The sequence below is a fragment of the Colobus angolensis genome, unplaced genomic scaffold (assembly GCF_000951035.1).
Source record: "Colobus angolensis palliatus isolate OR3802 unplaced genomic scaffold, Cang.pa_1.0 Scaffold2, whole genome shotgun sequence".
NCBI classification, from domain to species: Eukaryota; Metazoa; Chordata; class Mammalia; order Primates; family Cercopithecidae; genus Colobus; species Colobus angolensis.
In genome coordinates this window covers 23,049,217-23,066,608 of record NW_012115154.1, presented here as the reverse complement: position 1 = coordinate 23,066,608, position 17,392 = coordinate 23,049,217, and the positions used below count along the sequence as shown (strand labels likewise).

Here is a 17,392-nt window from a genome sequence, read left to right as displayed (position 1 = left end):
CAGGAGAATGGCGTAAACCCGGGAGGCGGAGCTTGCAGTGAGCTGAGATCTGGCCACTGCACTCCAGCCCGGGCGACAGAGCAAGACTCCATCTCAAAAATAAATAAATAAATAAATAAAAATAAAAAATAAAAAAAATAAAAACTACCTATTTTGTGACAAGCAAGAGAAAAGTTGAGTGTAATATAGTAAGACTGTTTACCTAAATGTTTTACTTAGATTTCCATAGGAAATAGTCAAGTTATTTCTGAAATGTGAAATGCCAGCATTCTATACAAACTAGGAACTCAAGAGCCTGCTGAATCCCAGCTTTTTAAATGTGAAATTATCTTTTTCATATCCAAATTTTTCAGTGACTCCTCTTCATGGCAATAGTTTTGTTTTTTGGTATTTGCTAAAACAGAATTAAAAATAACTTTTTTTTGTATTTTATTATTTCAACAAATATCTTTTTAACTTGGAAAAATAATATGTAAACCATATTACATATAGTCATATGTTATTCAAACAGATGATATTTTTGTATTAATTGGTTTGTAAATATTTTGCTGTATACCTGGACTTCATATTTTCCTAAAATAACTCAGGTTTTTCTGGGATGGGTAGTCCAGAAATTGAAAATCTCTAGTAGAAATTTATCATCTGGAGAGATTTATATAACATTTTATGCTTTTAAATATTTAAGAACAGCATGATTTGTAGGATAAAGAATAAAACATTTTATTATCAAGGATATAGGTAAATTGATGTACTCTTACATAGCTGTTGGAAGTGTGATTGCTATAGCCTTTTTGGGAAGGGAAGTGTAGTTATAGATATGAAGCCTTATATCTGTATTTCTTTTCAAACCTCAACACCAAAACCTAGGAATAAGTCATAAAATATAACTCCAGTGTTTCATAGTAGTGAAACGCTGGAAACAACTACGTGGCTAACACTGGGGGATGAACTAAGTTATACAGCTGTGCAACTGAAGAGGAAGCTCAAAGCCTTTGAGACTACTGGGGAGATCTGATAGGGCCTGAGGATGAGGTGAATCATAGTGCACTGTGCTGCTGTGATAATTATGGTGATTTAGAAAGTCTTTATCAATTTGAGATCCATAAACAAAGACCAGGAGAAGCAAGATTGGTGAAAGGTTGCCAGTTACTGAAGCTGGGTGACAGATACAAGGGATTTATTCCACTAGTCTCTTACTTGATCTGTGTTTGAAAATGTACATAAAAAAGTCAAACACAAAAGCATAAAAGTATACATATTTTCATAGGCGGAGGTTGTTCACAGTGTATTAAGTGAAAAAGGAGCATTATAAAGTATTTGTTTACTATGACTATGTGTTTTTCCCTTTGTCCTTTTAATATATGTACATATATATTTATAACAAATAATTTAACCTATACCCTAAAAATGTTAATCGTGGTCCTCTCTAGTCAGTGTGATTATGATTACATTCATTTTCCTTTGCTTAGCTTCTTATTCATGGGTGTCTCCCATGACTAGGTTTTTCTTGTATTTTATTTTATTTTATTTATTTATTTATTTTTTGAGATGGAGTCTCGCTCTGTCGCCCGGGCTAGAGTGCAGTGGCCGGATCTCAGCTCACTGCAAGCTCCGCCTCCCGGGTTTACACCATTCTCCTGCCTCAGCCTCCCGAGTAGCTGGGACTACAGGCGCCCGCCACCACACCGGCTAGTTTTTTGTATTTTTTAGTAGAGACGGGGTTTCACCGTGTAGACCAGGATGGTCTCGATCTCCTGACCTCGTGATCCGCCCGTCTCGGCCTCCCAAAGTGCAGGGATTACAGGCTTGAGCCACCGTGCCCGGCCTTCTTGTATTTTAAAAAGGTTTAAGAAAGAACAACCTCACAAACACAAGTTAAGTCACCGAGCCATGTGCTGAGCTCACTGTTTGCAAGGATCTGCATCTCCCAGATGGACAATGCCTGGCATTTGCCGCCAGGAATGAATGACTGACAGCTGTCCTCCCTGTGCTGCTGCCCCATATCCCTATTGCGTGTGACTCTTATTCTACCCAGAAATTGCAAGTGCCGTCTTGGGGCTCCACAGCAGGACATGGAGTTGAGTTTAGGGCCCTGATTATATGTTTGCTAGAGAATTGCTGTTATATGTTAGGCTTTTAGAAGCACAGCCAGTTTTACAAACTCATTGATTTTAAAGTTACTTTATTGTCGTATTACTCTTACTTCACATTTTTAATTTATTTCCTCTTTCTTTGTTATTCCTTCCCTTGTGCCTTCCACATTCTGCACGCTTTACCACAGTAGAGGCCTCTGTTAACTTGCCGTACATACTACTCCGGACACGTCTTTTCCATTGGGCTGTATTTTCTGCTTTCGTTCTGACTGTGCAAATTGTCATCATTTGTGCCCTAGCCAAAGCTCACCTTTCAATGGGGCTTTCCTCGTGTCCTCCAGCTTATGTTGATGAGATCCCCTTCCAATCTGTCACCGCATGAGTCAGCACTGGTTTTATATTGTATTTGCATTCTGTATTTAATTTCTCTTTAGAACCAAATTGTGAGCCTTGTCAGGTCAGAGACTTGTTGCATCCTTTGTGTCTCCATCCCTTAGTGCTGCTTGGCATATAGCATGAGCTCCATAAATACTAGATCTTGAATAGAGCTATCCTGTGCAAGTCAGCAAGTCAGCCACACTCCATGAGTGTACGTGATGTATTGGTGGCACTCTGCCATGCCGTTACTTTACTGTCATGGAAAAGCAAGCTTCTAAATATTATCAATCAATAAAAACTTAGGTAGCAATTATTCACTTCCTAATTTTCCATAGGATTACTAGCTCTACTTTTGTACTTAAAATATCATTTTAAAAAGTTAATTTTAAGCCAAGTCTTTTAAGACTCCTATTGCAGGCATGAGACCTTCCTACGGTCACTGCTGTATGGTTCCTTTTAACTTTTGCCTCATGTCCTCTGTCTTAGAGATCAAACTTTCCTTATGTATAGAACTGTAATAATAGTTGCTCAACATTTCAATTGCATTCCTCTCCTGAGTTTTTTCTAAAATGCGTAATGTAGGAAATGTGATAAAATTTACAGCTTTGTTTTGTGTGTGTGTGTTTCTGCTTTCCTCATAGGAGAAATACGAATGTGCTTTAAAGCGAGCAAGTATTAAAATTGTGACTCCTGACTGGGTTCTGGATTGCGTATCAGAGAAAACCAAAAAGGACGAAGCATTTTATCATCCTCGTTTGATTATTTATGAAGAGGAAGAAGAGGAAGAGGAAGAGGAGGAGGAAGTAGAAAATGAGGAACAAGATTCTCAGAATGAGGGTAGTACAGATGAGAAGTCAAGCCCTGCCAGCTCTCAAGAAGGGTCTCCTTCAGGTGACCACCAGTTTTCACCCAAATCCAACACTGAAAAATCTAAAGGGGAATTAATGTTTGATGACTCTTCAGATTCATCACCGGAAAAACAAGAGAGAAATTTAAACTGGACCCCCGCCGAAGTCCCACAGTTAACTGCAGCAAAACGCAGGCTGCCTCAGGGAAAGGAGCCTGGGTTAATTAACTTGTGTGCCAATGTCCCACCCGTTCCAGGTAACATTTTGCCCCCTGAGGTCCGGGGTAATTTAATGGCTGCTGGACAAAACCTCCAAAGTTCTGAAAGATCAGAAATGATAGCTACCTGGAGTCCAGCTGTACGGACATTGAGGAATATTACTAATAATGCTGACATTCAGCAGATTAACCGGCCATCAAATGTAGCACATGTAAGTGACTCAGAAAAAAATTTCAGTATTGGATTTTAGAATTGGATTTCACAGTCTATTTCAGCGTAATTTATTGGTTTTGCCTTTTCAGACCAAATAACTTACAAGCAGTATTTGTGTGAGAACCTGTTTACTGTTGTGTGTGTGTGTGTGTGTGTGTGTGTGTGTGTGTGTGTGTGTGTATTTATTTATTTATTTATTTCAGGGTCATTAAAAAAAGGTAACTGTATGTTAAGTTGAAGATTTAAAGCAGGTGAGTAGAACCAGGATGTCAGTGATGGCGTACTATCCCTGGAAGGGTTTCTACTCTTACTTAGTTTAAAATTAGCAATGGCAGCAAAGAGAATGATGAAGTTTACCAGCTGTACCTGATTTGCTTATAATGAACTTCATGGTAGTAAGTAAATAGCACAAATTCATACATTTATTGAAGAAGCCTTGATTTCAGGTTACAGTTTATATAGCATGGAGCTTATTGATACAGAGTGGATCTCAAGTTTTGTTGCTGTTGTTTTTTGTTTTTTTGTTTTGTTTTGTTTTTGTTTTTGTTTTTGTTTTGAGATAGAGTCTCACTCTGTCGCCCAGGCTGGAGTGCAGTGGTATGATCTCTGCACACTGCAACTTCCACCTCCCGGGTTCAAATGATTCTCCTGCCTCAGCTTCCCGTGTAGCTGGGATCACAGGCATGCGCCACCATGCCTGGCTAATTTTTTCTTTTTTTTTTGTATTTTTAGTAGAGACAGGGTTTCACCATGTTGGCCAGGCTGGTCTTGAACTCTTGATCTCTAGTGATCCACCCACCTCGGCCTCCCAGAGTGCTGGGATTACAGGTGTGAGCCACCATGCATGGCCTTAAAAGTTTTAAGTAGATATATTTCTATTTAAGACAGAAAGAAGGTAGTTGAGGTGGTATATTGGCCACTCTTTGCATTTTTCTGGGCACTGGAGATAAAATTGTGAATAAGAAAACCAATTTAGGTAGCGAAGACATACAGTAAGAGGAGAAATATGAGCAGAAAGACTGTTGATGGTGAAAGGTGTTTTGAAGAAAATAATCAGGGTCCCATAATAGCAGGTGAAGGGAAGGAGGCTGTTTTAGACGAGATGGTCAAGAAGGACCTCAGGCAGGAGGTGACTCAGATCAGGGTTGAATGACAAGGAAAGGCCGTGCGAAGAACTGAGGGCACAGAGTTCCCAGGCAAAAGGAAGACACAAATGTGGGCATGAATTTGCTGCGTTCTAAGAAAAGAAAGTTAATGAAATTTGAACTGCATAAGGTGGATGAGTTCTAGGAAGGATTTAAAAGGGGCCTTGCCATATAGGGCCATAGTGAGGAGTATGGACTTTCTTGGAAGGAAGCCACTGGGTTTTGAGTTGGGGTGAGATAGACTCTGATAGGTATTGTGTAAACAGTGGATCATAGGGGGCAAGAGTGAAGCAGAGAGGCCCCATAAGAAGATATAGAGGTGAAGTTTGAGAGAGAAAAAAATGAATGGGAGGATCCAGCTTTCTGGCCTGAGCAAGTGAAGGAAGTTGATGCCGTTTCAGAGATAAGGGACACTGGGAAAGCTGCAGGTTTGAAGAATCCAAGTTTCTTTTCAGATGTGTTGGGTTGGAGGTATCTGATCCATGCAGGGGCTGTCTGCTACGCGGTGGAACCAGAGGAACCAAGGCTGACTGAAGCTATGGAGGTAGATGTGAGGATGTATAGTAGGCGGGGCAGAGCAAGAGGAGGGTCTGGGACCAGGCTCTGAGAAGCCCCACCATTGAGAGCCAGCTGGGCTGTTCCATCTGATGGTGACGCCCCGTCTGCCGCTTCACCTTGTTCTGGACACTTTAATTTCATAATAACAGTCCCAGAAAAATGGCTCTGCATATAGGAACAGCCTGAAGCAGGATCCAGTATTCTCCACATCCACTTTCAGTAGAAAGGCTTGATGTTGATGAAGTGGGGAAATTCAGTATGGCGTAGGTGTAAGGTGATGTTGACAAACAATGATCATTTTATTGGGTGTGATAATAGCAGTGGTTTAAAAAGTGTGTAGAAATGCCGTGGGACAGACAAAATCCTTGTCTCACTCCCCTCCTCCTAAGCAGCGGGTATTAGTAGTACACGATTCTTGGGATGATGGCAGCAGTTGGCTTGGGGGTGGTTGGGAATGTGTGGCTGAGGAAATGGAGAGAAGGCCACCAAGATGAGGAGGTCCAAGAGCTTCTAGGCCAAGGATTGTCCAAATGGGTCCCCATGAGAGCGCTGGGGTCAGCCAAGTTTAGGGAAAAATGAGATGCACAGAAGGAGCAGCTCCAGGACCGCCCAGTGCTGAGGTTGCCGGCCCTGGTCCCTGCGCATCCACGTCCAGGCAGGTGGGCGGGATAAAGCCACAGGGCACAGTCTCAGCCACAGAGCAGCAAAGTGACGATCACACAGTCGTCCTGAGAACCAGAGGATGTCATGACAGGTAGAAAGTAAAGGCCATAAAGAATGATAGGCTAGAGACAAAGAGGATTCTAGCATTTTTGACCTCAGACATGAGAAGAGTGATGATACTGCTGAGGTGGAGGAATTGAGGTGACCAGTCTGGCAGGAAGACTGGGACCACACAGTAGACCTGTCCTGTCAGCAGTGGGATATGTGAGACATGGGCCATAAAGATTTCTCTCATACGGTTGGTGTGAGGTATCATGGATGAAGCCTCTGGCACTTTGAGAAATGCTACTTTCTCACTTTCTTAGGTGAGAAATTATGGACAGAAGTCATCCACTTGAAATAGGAAATGTTCTTTGCTCTTCATTTATTTGTGGTATCAAACAGTGTTGGTCAGTTACTGCTGGTTAGTTACCACTTATTCCTAGTGTATATGTTTTGGTTGTTTTTTGAGACAGAGTCTCACTCTGTCGCCCAGGCTGGAGTGCAGTGATGCGATTTCTGCTCACTGCAACCTGCACCTCCCTGGCTTAGGCGATTCTCTTGCCTCAGCCTCCTGAGTAGCTGGGATTACAGGTGCCCATCACCACGCCTGGCTAATGTTTGTTTATTTTTATTAAAGATGGATTTTTACCATGTTGGCCAGGCTGGTCTTGAACTCCTGACTTCAGGTGATCCGCCCACCTCAGCCTCCCAAAGTGCTGGGATTGTAGGCGTGAGCCACCGTGCCTGGCCTTATTATGTTTTACAAATACAATGGATATTGGTTTAAATATAAACTTCCGGCTGGGCACAGTGGCTCAAGCCTGTAATCCCAGCACTTTGGGAGGCCGAGATGGGCGGATCACGAGGTCAGGAGATCGAGACCATCCTGGCTAACACGGGGAAACCCCGTCTCTACTAAAACATTAAAAAAACTAGCTGGGGGAGGTGGCGGGAGCCTGTAGTCCCAGCTACTCGGGAGGCTGAGGCAGGAGAATGGCATAAACTCCCGGGAGGCGGAGCTTACAGTGAGCTGAGATCCGACCACTGCACTCCAGCCTGGGTGACAGAGTGAGACTCCGTCTCAAAACAAACAAAAAAAATATATATATATATATATACTTCCTTATGTTTGTATTTGGATATAGAGACAATAATTTACTTCGAAATGGAAAGAATTGACTGCAGTAGGGAGTTTGAGCACATCTCTGCACTGGAAATTGTCCCTAGGAGATAAATTTGGTACACTCAGCTGTGTGCTCCAGCAGTGGAAAACTGAGAAGGCTCCATCCATTTCTAGTGAGTGAATGGATTTGATCACTAGTGAGAATTGCAGAGATTTTCTGAGAGACTTTCATCAGTGTGAGAGAACATAAGGACATTTTACTGCTAGATGTGAAGAAAATGACTTTTTGAAACTTTAGAAATATGAGACAGATTTAGTTGAACTAATGTTGGTGGGGGCCGTAATTTACCATCAAAATCCTGTTTAAATTGCAAATTTATAGTGGTTAGAAGCCATGTGATGTGTATCATAATGCTTTCTGTATATGGAATTCAGTAACTCAGTATTAATGTAGTATAAATGAGGATTATGACAGTTGTAATGGAAAAATTTTAACTTGACATTCATTCAGAATTGTTTGTAGTATAGCACAATTATGTAATTGAGCAATTAAGATTCTTTTTCATACATTCTTCAGGACTAACATGTTTCCAGCCAGAGGCAGATCAGATGGTTGAAAAAGTGATCAGATGAATGTGGTAGGGGTTTTGGGTGGCATCTCAATGGCTGGTCTTGCAGATGCCTCCTCTTCAGTCAGGCCTGCACCTCTCGCTGCCTCAAGTGGAGAAGGTTCCAGGCCAATGACCGTCTTCATTTCTAGCCGGGACTCTCATCCTGAATCTCCATCTGTTCTTCTCCCTTAATGGGCTGGGTTAGCAGTGGATGAGGACCCATCTTAACTGAAGCCCATAGTAGAAACAGCTGTAAATTGCCTCCTGTCCCACCCAGGCCTCCCTCAGCCCTCTGAGATCAGATGGAGCACTTTCTGCAGGCAGCAGACCCTGCTGAGTCCTCTTGGCCAATCTGAAAGATAGGAGCCTCTGGCCTCTGTCCTGTCCTGATGTCTGCTGCTGTGTTTGTCTAGGTCCTGTGCCCCTTCCTGAGCTCCCTTTCACCTGGAGTTGGCAGGTGTAGAGGCGCGGGGAGCAGCATGTGGTGAATGACTGATTCAGCCCTGTCCACCTGCAGATGGGCATTTATTTCTTTACTATCCCTCAGAGTTCCATGGGCTGTTTACATATGAGGGTGAAAAAGTAATATGTGTACAAAATTCAAAAATTCAAATGATACCAAAGGACAGAGTGAACAGTTAAACTCTCCGCCCCCTCCCACCCCTCATTGCTGTTTACCTTCTCAAGAGGCAGCTGCTGTTTCTAGCAGTTTGCCGTGTAGGGCTCATGGCTGGTGCCCACCAGGCAGGCAGGTGCCCCACACGTGCATGCTTCTCTAGGAGGTGTTCGCACAGCACCAAATGCTGCTGGGCTCCGCGGGGTGGCATGTGATGGGGTGAATGTTCCCCTCTTCTTTTCTGGATTTTTAAAAATACTTTTAAATATGGAGATGAAACAGTTGTCTTATTATTTTGTTTAAAAGACATTTTTCTGCTTAGAGTTCCACTCAGGTGTTTCTGAAGTCTTAAATCTCATGGAGATGTTTCCTACATAAGGTGATTTTAAAGATGGGTGTACCTAAGCTCTTGATTTTGACTTATTTCAATTCTAAACTCAATTATTTATCACTAAACCCAAAATCTGTTACCCTTGCAGGTCATATAACCTTTGCAATTTGGAGTCTGTTTAAGTGAAAGATATATGTTATAATATGTTTGAGATTTTGGTATAGTTCTGATATGTGTTAAAATCAAATTCCTAGAATTTTGTTTACATTTTAAATGCTTTTAATAGGGTTAAAAGTTACATGGATTGAGTTTAATAAAATCTATTTTTACTGATTTCCATGACCATAAGAAGTTGGTTTCAAATTTTTGTTGCTTGAGCATGTGGAACAAAATTCATTGTATAACATGTATCTTTTGTCGTATTCAGTACACTACAGGATATTAAAAAAATAACTTGCTCTGCTTGGTGGGCATCTGCTGGTCACCGTCCTTCTCCTGCTCCTCAGTGTACACAGAACTCTCAGCCTGTTCCCTGTCATTGTGAAGCAGAAAGAGCTAGAAGACAAATAGTCTGGTTTGAATTCTTTTTTTCTGGCTTGAAATATTTTTGTCCCACATGAAGAACTCAGTCATTTTTGAGGAAGCATCATTTCCCAACTCTAATGATGAGTTCTTAGTTGGGAGAAACATCACCATTTAAACAGCTCCGGTGGTGTCTTAGCTGGCCTCCTTTTCTGCAGAATGCCAGTGCACATAGCAAGTTGACAGTGGAGCGAAGGGCTCTTGGAGTCACAGCTTGGGTCATGCTGCTTTCATCAGGAAGGTGATTCACTGAGAACCTTTCTTTACTAGACTCTGGGCTGTAAGACAAGAGGAAATGGGAAGTGGCAGCTGTGGCGAGAAGGTTTGAGGTGAAGCTGAACCTGATTACCAGATGCCTTCACCACCTGTCATTCCTCAGTGCATTCCTGGGCCAGGAGAGGGTCTGCGGAGCTGATGTGGGTGATGGGCAGTGGAGAGGCGCCGCGGACAGTGCAGGGAGCACCGAGGCTTAGCCTCCAGTTGTGCACAGGACTCACACGCCTTGCTCTGGCAAGCACATCAGCCGTCTGAGTCTTTGTCACTTTAATTCGTTAGTTTACTCCATTTTACTAACGTAGTTTCAAATTTTGGTGGTCTCAATATGTGAATGTACTTTATGATATTGGTGTTACAAAATAAATGCAAAAGAAAATGCAGTATTGTTTTGAAGTTTCCAGTCATTTGCTGTCTGCTTGGTTGAATATTGTTAATAAATAGGATGCTGTTATTCTCGTGACTAAGAAATTATCATTCGTTTGTTTCAGGAACTATTGATAATGTTTCACCTAACTTGTTTTGTAGATCTTACAGACACTTTCAGCACCTACGAAAAATTTAGAACAGCAGGTGAATCACAGCCAGCAGGGACATACAAATGCCAATGCAGTGCTGTTTAGCCAAGTGAAAGTGACTCCAGAGACACACATGCTACAGCAGCAGCAGCAGGCCCAGCAGCAGCAGCAGCAACAGCACCCGGTTTTACACCTTCAGCCCCAACAGATAATGCAGCTCCAGCAGCAGCAGCAGCAGATTTCTCAGCAACCTTACCCCCAGCAGCCACCACATCCGTTTTCACAGCAACAGCAGCAGCAGCAGCAGCAGCAGCAAGCCCATCCACATCAGTTTTCACAGCAGCAGCTACAGTTTCCACAGCAACAGTTGCATCCTCCACAGCAGCTGCATCGCCCTCAGCAGCAGCTCCAGCCCTTTCCGCAGCAGCATGCCCTGCAGCAGCAGTTCCATCAGCTGCAGCAGCACCAGCTCCAGCAGCAGCAGCTCGCCCAGCTCCAGCAGCAACACAGCCTGCTCCAGCAGCAGCAGCAACAGCAGATTCAGCAGCAGCAGCTCCAGCAGCAGCAGCTCCAGCGCATGCACCAGCAGCAGCAGATGCAAAGTCAGACGGCGCCACACTTGAGTCAGACGTCACAGGCGCTGCAGCATCAGGTTCCACCTCAGCAGCCCCCACAGCAGCAGCAGCAACAGCAGCCACCACCACCACCACCTCAGCATCATCAGCTTTTTGGACATGATCCAGCAGTGGAGAGTTAGTAATGGAGATTTTTTTTTCCCTCTCTCCTAAAAGTCTTGTACTCACATAAATGCTTTGAGAGTGTTTGAGTGTGGGGTAAGGATTCATGTCAAAACAATTATTACAACATGGAGAGTGTGAGTCTCATACCTAACAAAGAATATCGTTACCATGGGGTAATTATGCTTTCTTTTGTATTTTGGGACATCATATGCTGAAGTGAATATTGGTGTCCCGTAGAACATCTAGGCTGCCACAGGGACTCCTTCAGGGTATTTAATGGCCAGGCATAAGTTACATTGGTTTTAGTTTTTAATGATTATTCGGTGTAGACAGGTAACTAGTATCTTTGTAGCAATATTCTCCATGCACTCTGATTACTGGTAGATATGTCATGGTCAAGACTGATTAACATAACAGAATCACATTGCAAGACACCACTTTTTAACTTTTGTGCAAGCATATTCATAGGGTTTTAATTTTCTTTTTCTTATATAATTTTACTCTAGTTCCAGAAGAAGGCTTCTTATTGGGATGTGTGTTTGCAATTGCGGATTATCCAGAGCAGATGTCTGATAAGCAACTGCTGGCCACCTGGAAAAGGGTGAGATTGTGCCTGGAGGAAGGACGACTGTGTCTGAAGATGCTTCTTTCTTATGTAGATGTAACTATGTTCACTTAGCTGCATTCACTGAGCTGCACCTACATGTGTTATAAATGTGTGATGGGCATTTTGATTAACATTCTCTGTGGCCTCAGGCACAGCACTTTTCTGGGCATCAGTTTTCTCAGCTGTTAGATGAAGATGGTAGACTTCTTATTTTTTTCAGCTTGGAAATTCCAAGGGGCACTAATTATATGTGTATAATGGGGAAATGGAAATAAGTTCAGGTTTTTGGTGTCCTGGGAGAGGGACCATTAATTTGTATGGATCTCAGTCATTTCTCTTTCTCTAGAGGTAACTGTTAGAAAATCCCAGAATCTCTAGAACCTCAACTTCTTCCAGCCCAATTGTGAAACTGGAGTTAATTTAGTTATTTATTATTTTGCATGGTGGCCTTTAAAGAAAAGAAATACTTTTTCTTGCATTCCCCAAAACAAAACTGAGTCAAGAAATTTTTTTTTTAAATAAAAACTGAGTTTAAATGTGCCTCTAATATATCTTGAATGTGCTTCACTATAAACATCTCTAGTGCTTAAACCCCTCCTGTGTGCCAAGCATGCTGCAAGACCTAGGGAATATGTGGGAAATCACAGACGGAGAAAACCAAAGAGCAGTGCGAGAGGCAGCCACGCAGCTAAGCAGAGGCAGGGTGGCAGATGCAGGCTGTTGTGAGCCTGAGAAAGGACCTTCACCCATCGTGTGGTGGGGTGATGTGTTAAGAAAAGACTACTGGGAGAAGTGATTCCTGAACTGCTTGTTATAGGATGAGTAGGAGTGAGAATTAGAGGGGAGGATTTTCCAAATGGTGCAGCACAGCCACAGGCATGTGATTGGGGAAACTGACAGGAGGGTGCAAAGGATGGTGCCTCAGCGGGATCCACAAGGCAGGGGTCGGGGCAGGAGCCAGGGCTGGCATGTCTTCCAAGGCCTTGTTGATGCGCCATGTGGTGGAGTTTAGATGCAGGTGAAGTGATCTGCTGTGCATTTCAAGTAGTAAAGGGTTGAATCTGAAGGTGACCAGGGAGATGACTGTGTGGTTGGCTGAGGAAAGAGGCGGATGGCATGTGCCAGGGTGAGGGAGGAAGGGGGCAGTTCTGAGAAGGACAGCAGCGGAGATTTTTTAAAAGTCAGAAGTGTTTGAAGGCAGCACTGAGAAACTGTCTTGAGAAGTACGACAAAACTCAGAGATACCAAAGTTAGTGGAGGAAAGTTTGGGTTTTTTGTCTTGTTTTCAAGTTAAGGATTTATCCAAGAGGTCTAACATTAAATAGGAGCTTGGGAACAGAGAAAATGAAGGCAAGAATGTTATGAAAGAAAATAGCTTTGCAGCTGAAGGCCATGTGCCCTCAGATTGAAATATAACGAGAGCCGTGATAAGGCAACTGGGAACGTTCACAATGCTGGTAGAGAAAACTGTTTTCTCTCAAAGACAAGCTCACTGGAGGGGAAACGTGAACAGATCAGGAGTCAGGGCGATTTCGGGAGCCTCCAGTCCAGTGCGTGGGGGCCAGCAACGGAGCAGTTTCTTCCATTTTTGAGGGAAAATAATTTCCAACCTACAATAACCTATAGAGCCTGTCAGTCATAAGACTATGGAAGGAGGATATTTGTACACTAATGGTGGAAAATGTACCTCCTTATATTCTTCCTTAGGAAGCCACTATGCCAGCAGAGAGTGAGACCTAGTAGCCAGGAAATGAGGCATTTGACTCAGAGATGACAAGAGAGTTCCTAGGATGGAGGTGAAGGGAACCGCCAATAGATGAGAAAGTAGGTGTAGAGAAAACTAGACCTGGGACCGGAAGAGAGACTTCCTGGAGGAGCAAGCAAACAAAAACACTGGTAGATTCAGGAGAGACACGTACAGCTGACCCCTGAACAGTGTGGAGCCTAGGGGTGCTGACCCCCATGCAATCAGAGATCTGTACATCACTTTTGACTCCCCAAAGCCTGAATTACTAATAGCCTGATGTTAACCAGAAGCCTTAGTGATAAACAGTCAATTAATGCATATTTTATATACGTATTACCATATTTTTACAATAAAGTAAGCTAAAGAAAAGAAAAGGTTATTAAGAAAATCATAAGAAAGAGAAGATACGTGTATTATTCATTAAGGGGAAGTATATCATCACAAAGGCCTTCTTCCTCGTCGTCTTCACGATGAGTGGGCCTAGGAGGAGGAGGGACAGGAGAGGCTGGTCTTACTCCCTCAGGGGTGGCAGAGGTGGAAGAAAATCCAGCTATCAGTGGACCCACACAGTTCACACCTGTGTTGCTCAAGGATAGGTGATACTACATTCATTTTCTCTTGCTGTGTAACAGATTATCTCAAAACCCAGTGGCTTAAAACAGTAAACATTACCTCTCAGTTTGGTCATGGATTAGAAACCCTGCAGCAGCTTGGCAGGGCGGTTGTGGCTCAGCTCTCTCCTGAGGTTGCAGTCAGGATGCCAGCGGGGGCTGCAGGAGTCCCTTCCAGGATGGTTCCCTCACATGGCTATGGGCTGGAGGCCTCAGCTCCTCACCACAGAGGCTCTCCAGAGGGCTGGTTGTGTGTCTTCACAGCATGACAGCTGGCTCCCGTCCCCAGAGGGTGTGACCCAAGGTAGAGAGCAGGAAAACCTGCCGTTTTACGGTGTCTTTTGTGATTGAGTTACAGGAGACTCGCACTGTCAATTCCACCATATTCAATGACTAAGTCTAGACCATGTTTAAGGCTAGGGGAGTATACAGTAACTTGCAGACATATAAAACCACCACATGTACATTTTTCATAGAGTTTGGGAATGAAATCATGAAACGTATATAGAAAACTAAGAAAAGGGCAAATTCTGGGGGGCTAGGATAAGGAAGTGATTAGCACCAGGGCAAACCAAAGTTTATACCAGAAAGGAACTCTCATCTTAGGCTGCGATATTAAGCCGTGTGGCTGGGCTGCATTGTGTTCAGTCACTGATGACTGATCTAAACAAGAGTCTGGATATAACCAAATCAGGAAGGCTTAAAGAGTGTGTGTTATGGTGGGGAAGGGTGTCCACTGTGGGAGGTCTGTACATGGTCATGTAAACTAGAGAAAAGGAACTAACGTAAAGTGTTAGTTCGAATATATTCATACTTGCTGGAGGAAACAGCTTCAAGTGCTGAACGTGCTTCCGGGGAGTGAAAAGCAGGGATTGGCGAGGAACCTGTGGTTGTGTCCTGTGCCTCATTAAACTATATTTATGCTTAGCCAGAGGAAAAATAAACATTCACATCTTAAAAGTAGGAAGTGAAGCAATCGGTTTTTTTAGGGGGCAGGTCTTTTTAAGGTTTATATTTCACCAAATAGGCCGTCAAATTCTCCTTTTTCCGTGTACAATATTTTGAGTTCTGAAGAATGCCTGGGATCGTGCACCCATCACAGCCCGGACGCAGAGCAGTTCCTCCCCCCAGAAAACCAGATCTGTTTTGAGAAGAAACTGTTGGGATTTACTCATTTCATTGTGATTTGCGTTTTATTTCCCTTTTTGAGGGAGGTGGATCTGCCCAGCATAGACCTTTGGCAGTATCTGAAGATCTTTAGTAGTCGCAGCTAGGGGGCTGCTGCTGGCATAGGGTGGGTAGAAGTTGGGGACACTGCCAAACATCCTCCTCTGTACAGGACAGCCCCCACTTCCCAGAATCCCCTGTCTAGAGTGGCAGTTATGCTGAGCTTGAGAAACCCTGGAGTGCATTCCATTGTTCTGCTCTTGTTTCCTGGAAATTCAGATTAAATTTGGAGTACTGGAGTTCATTTTCATTGTATGGTGCTGGGTAGAAAAGTCTGTAAATAGAACTGTTACATGTCCTTAATACTTTGGGGAAATACATGATATAAATATATGATAGAGTCTTTTAATAGCTGCCTTATTTGGAATTGGAATTCTCCTCTATTCTGAGTGATCGAAATTGATGACTGCGTTGGTCGGGTCTTTGTGTGTAGATAATCCAGGCACACGGTGGCACTGTTGACCCCACGTTCACAAGTCGATGTACGCACCTTCTCTGTGAGAGTCAAGTCAGCAGCGTGTACGCACAGGTAAGGAAAATAACCTTAGCGGCGACAAGGAGCAAGGTCTGGCATTTTTTTATATGCAATCTTTAATGCTGGTGATTGATTGTTATTTTTGGAAAGGTCTTTTTTCTACCTCTGAAGATAGGAAAATTGCTTCCTCCCGTGATCAGTTCTTTGGTGGGATGGATACCTTTTGTGGGCACCGTTGTCTTTGAGCGATGGAGAAAGAAAGGGATGTTCCTAGGTGGTGGTAAGAAAGGGCGGACAGGAGGCCGAGGTGAGCAGATCACGAGGTCAGGAGTTTGAGACCAGCCTGACCAACATGGTGAAATCCCGCCTCTACTGAAAATACAAAAATTAGCCGAGCATGGTGGTGTGCACCTCTAATCCCAACTACTCAGGAGGCTGAGGCAGGACAATGGCGTGAACCCGGGAGGCAGAGGTTGCAGTGAGCCGAGATTTCACCACTGCACTCCAACCTGAGCGACAGAGCGAGACTCCGTCTCAAAAAAAAAAAAAAAGAAAGAAAGGGCGGACACTCCCTGCAGTCACCATTCCAGCTGCTCTCTGCACAGTGAAGGGAGGCAGGATTCCGTACTGGTGTGTGACTCGCACATAAGCGTGCAAAGACAGGTCCCTTACAGAGCTTTTCTAAAACTGCCGGGGTGTAGGCTTTCTTCTAGATATTACCTTCCTGTGCTCTCTGAAATTTCATTTCTTTTCAAGAAATGCTTATTGTAGACAGATTATATATATGTGACAAATGACCTCGAAGACACCCCTCTTAAAGAGGATAGCCGTTCACAGGATCTGCTTTTCCAGTAAAAATGTGGAAATACTTCTGAGACTTTTTTTGTTTTCCTGTGGTTCATCTTAGGTGGATAATTTTTTGTATTTTTTCTTATGTGGGGCCCTCTGTGTTCTTACAGGGCACTTATAACTTTGGTGGTCATACGTGTTATTTCAGTCATCATTAACGTTATTTTTAAGGTTGTTGTAGAATTTGTTGCTTTTGTCCTCAGTTGTAGACTCTTGTTTGCAGATGGATAATAACATTTTTAGGTTGTATTTCAAATAACCAGCTACATGGTTTTAATTTGTTACTTCAATCAAGTGCTAGATGTCATGAAATTCTTTTATGGGGCTTCCAATGAAAAGGGCATTGTAGTTATACAACCTTAGAATTTTCTTTAATCCTACAACAGAAAAACAAAAACAACACACCTATAATTTTATGTTTGATAGGCAATAAGAGAAAGAAAGAGATGTATCACTGCACACTGGTTAAACACAGTCTTAAAGAAGAAGAAAATGATACCACCGCACCGAGCCCTTCACTTCCCAGTGGCCTTCCCACCAGGAGGAAAGCCGTGTTCACAGCATGTAAGATAGAGTCCTCGCTTTCCATTTGTTAAATCATCCTTCGACTTTGGCGAATAATCACTTGCTAGCACTTACCTGAGGCTCCCGCGTTGGCTTCCGAGTCAGAGCTTCTCTGTGTACTTTTGCCCGTTTTATAAGTGCCTGCTCATAAGAAATAGCTTACTTTCTTTTAGTTCCTTGTAACAGTCACAGCTTTCTGCACATAGTAGATATTTAATGGATTCTCCAGTCTTTGACACTATTTAAAATCCAAAAATAAATCAGATGTCTTGTACCAAAGGCAGCCCCTAGTGGGTAGAACTAATCAATAGTTGTGGGTCCTCCCACCCAAATGATCTCAGCGTTGGGGTCAGTGAGGAG

The 17,392-nt window shown here is 43.2% G+C and overlaps 1 protein-coding gene across 1 annotated transcript in view; it reads left to right on the top strand.

Annotated features, from left to right (window-relative positions):
* PAXIP1 (PAX interacting (with transcription-activation domain) protein 1) overlaps positions 1-17,392 on the top strand; it is a 56,479-nt gene that overhangs the window by 20,968 nt on the left and 18,119 nt on the right. The window contains exons 6-10 of the mRNA XM_011941533.1: positions 3,113-3,748; positions 10,223-10,964; positions 11,459-11,553; positions 15,578-15,673; positions 16,895-17,032. Coding sequence (XP_011796923.1) covers positions 3,113-3,748; positions 10,223-10,964; positions 11,459-11,553; positions 15,578-15,673; positions 16,895-17,032 — 1,707 coding nt within the window. The remainder of the gene's footprint in view (positions 1-3,112; positions 3,749-10,222; positions 10,965-11,458; positions 11,554-15,577; positions 15,674-16,894; positions 17,033-17,392) is intronic.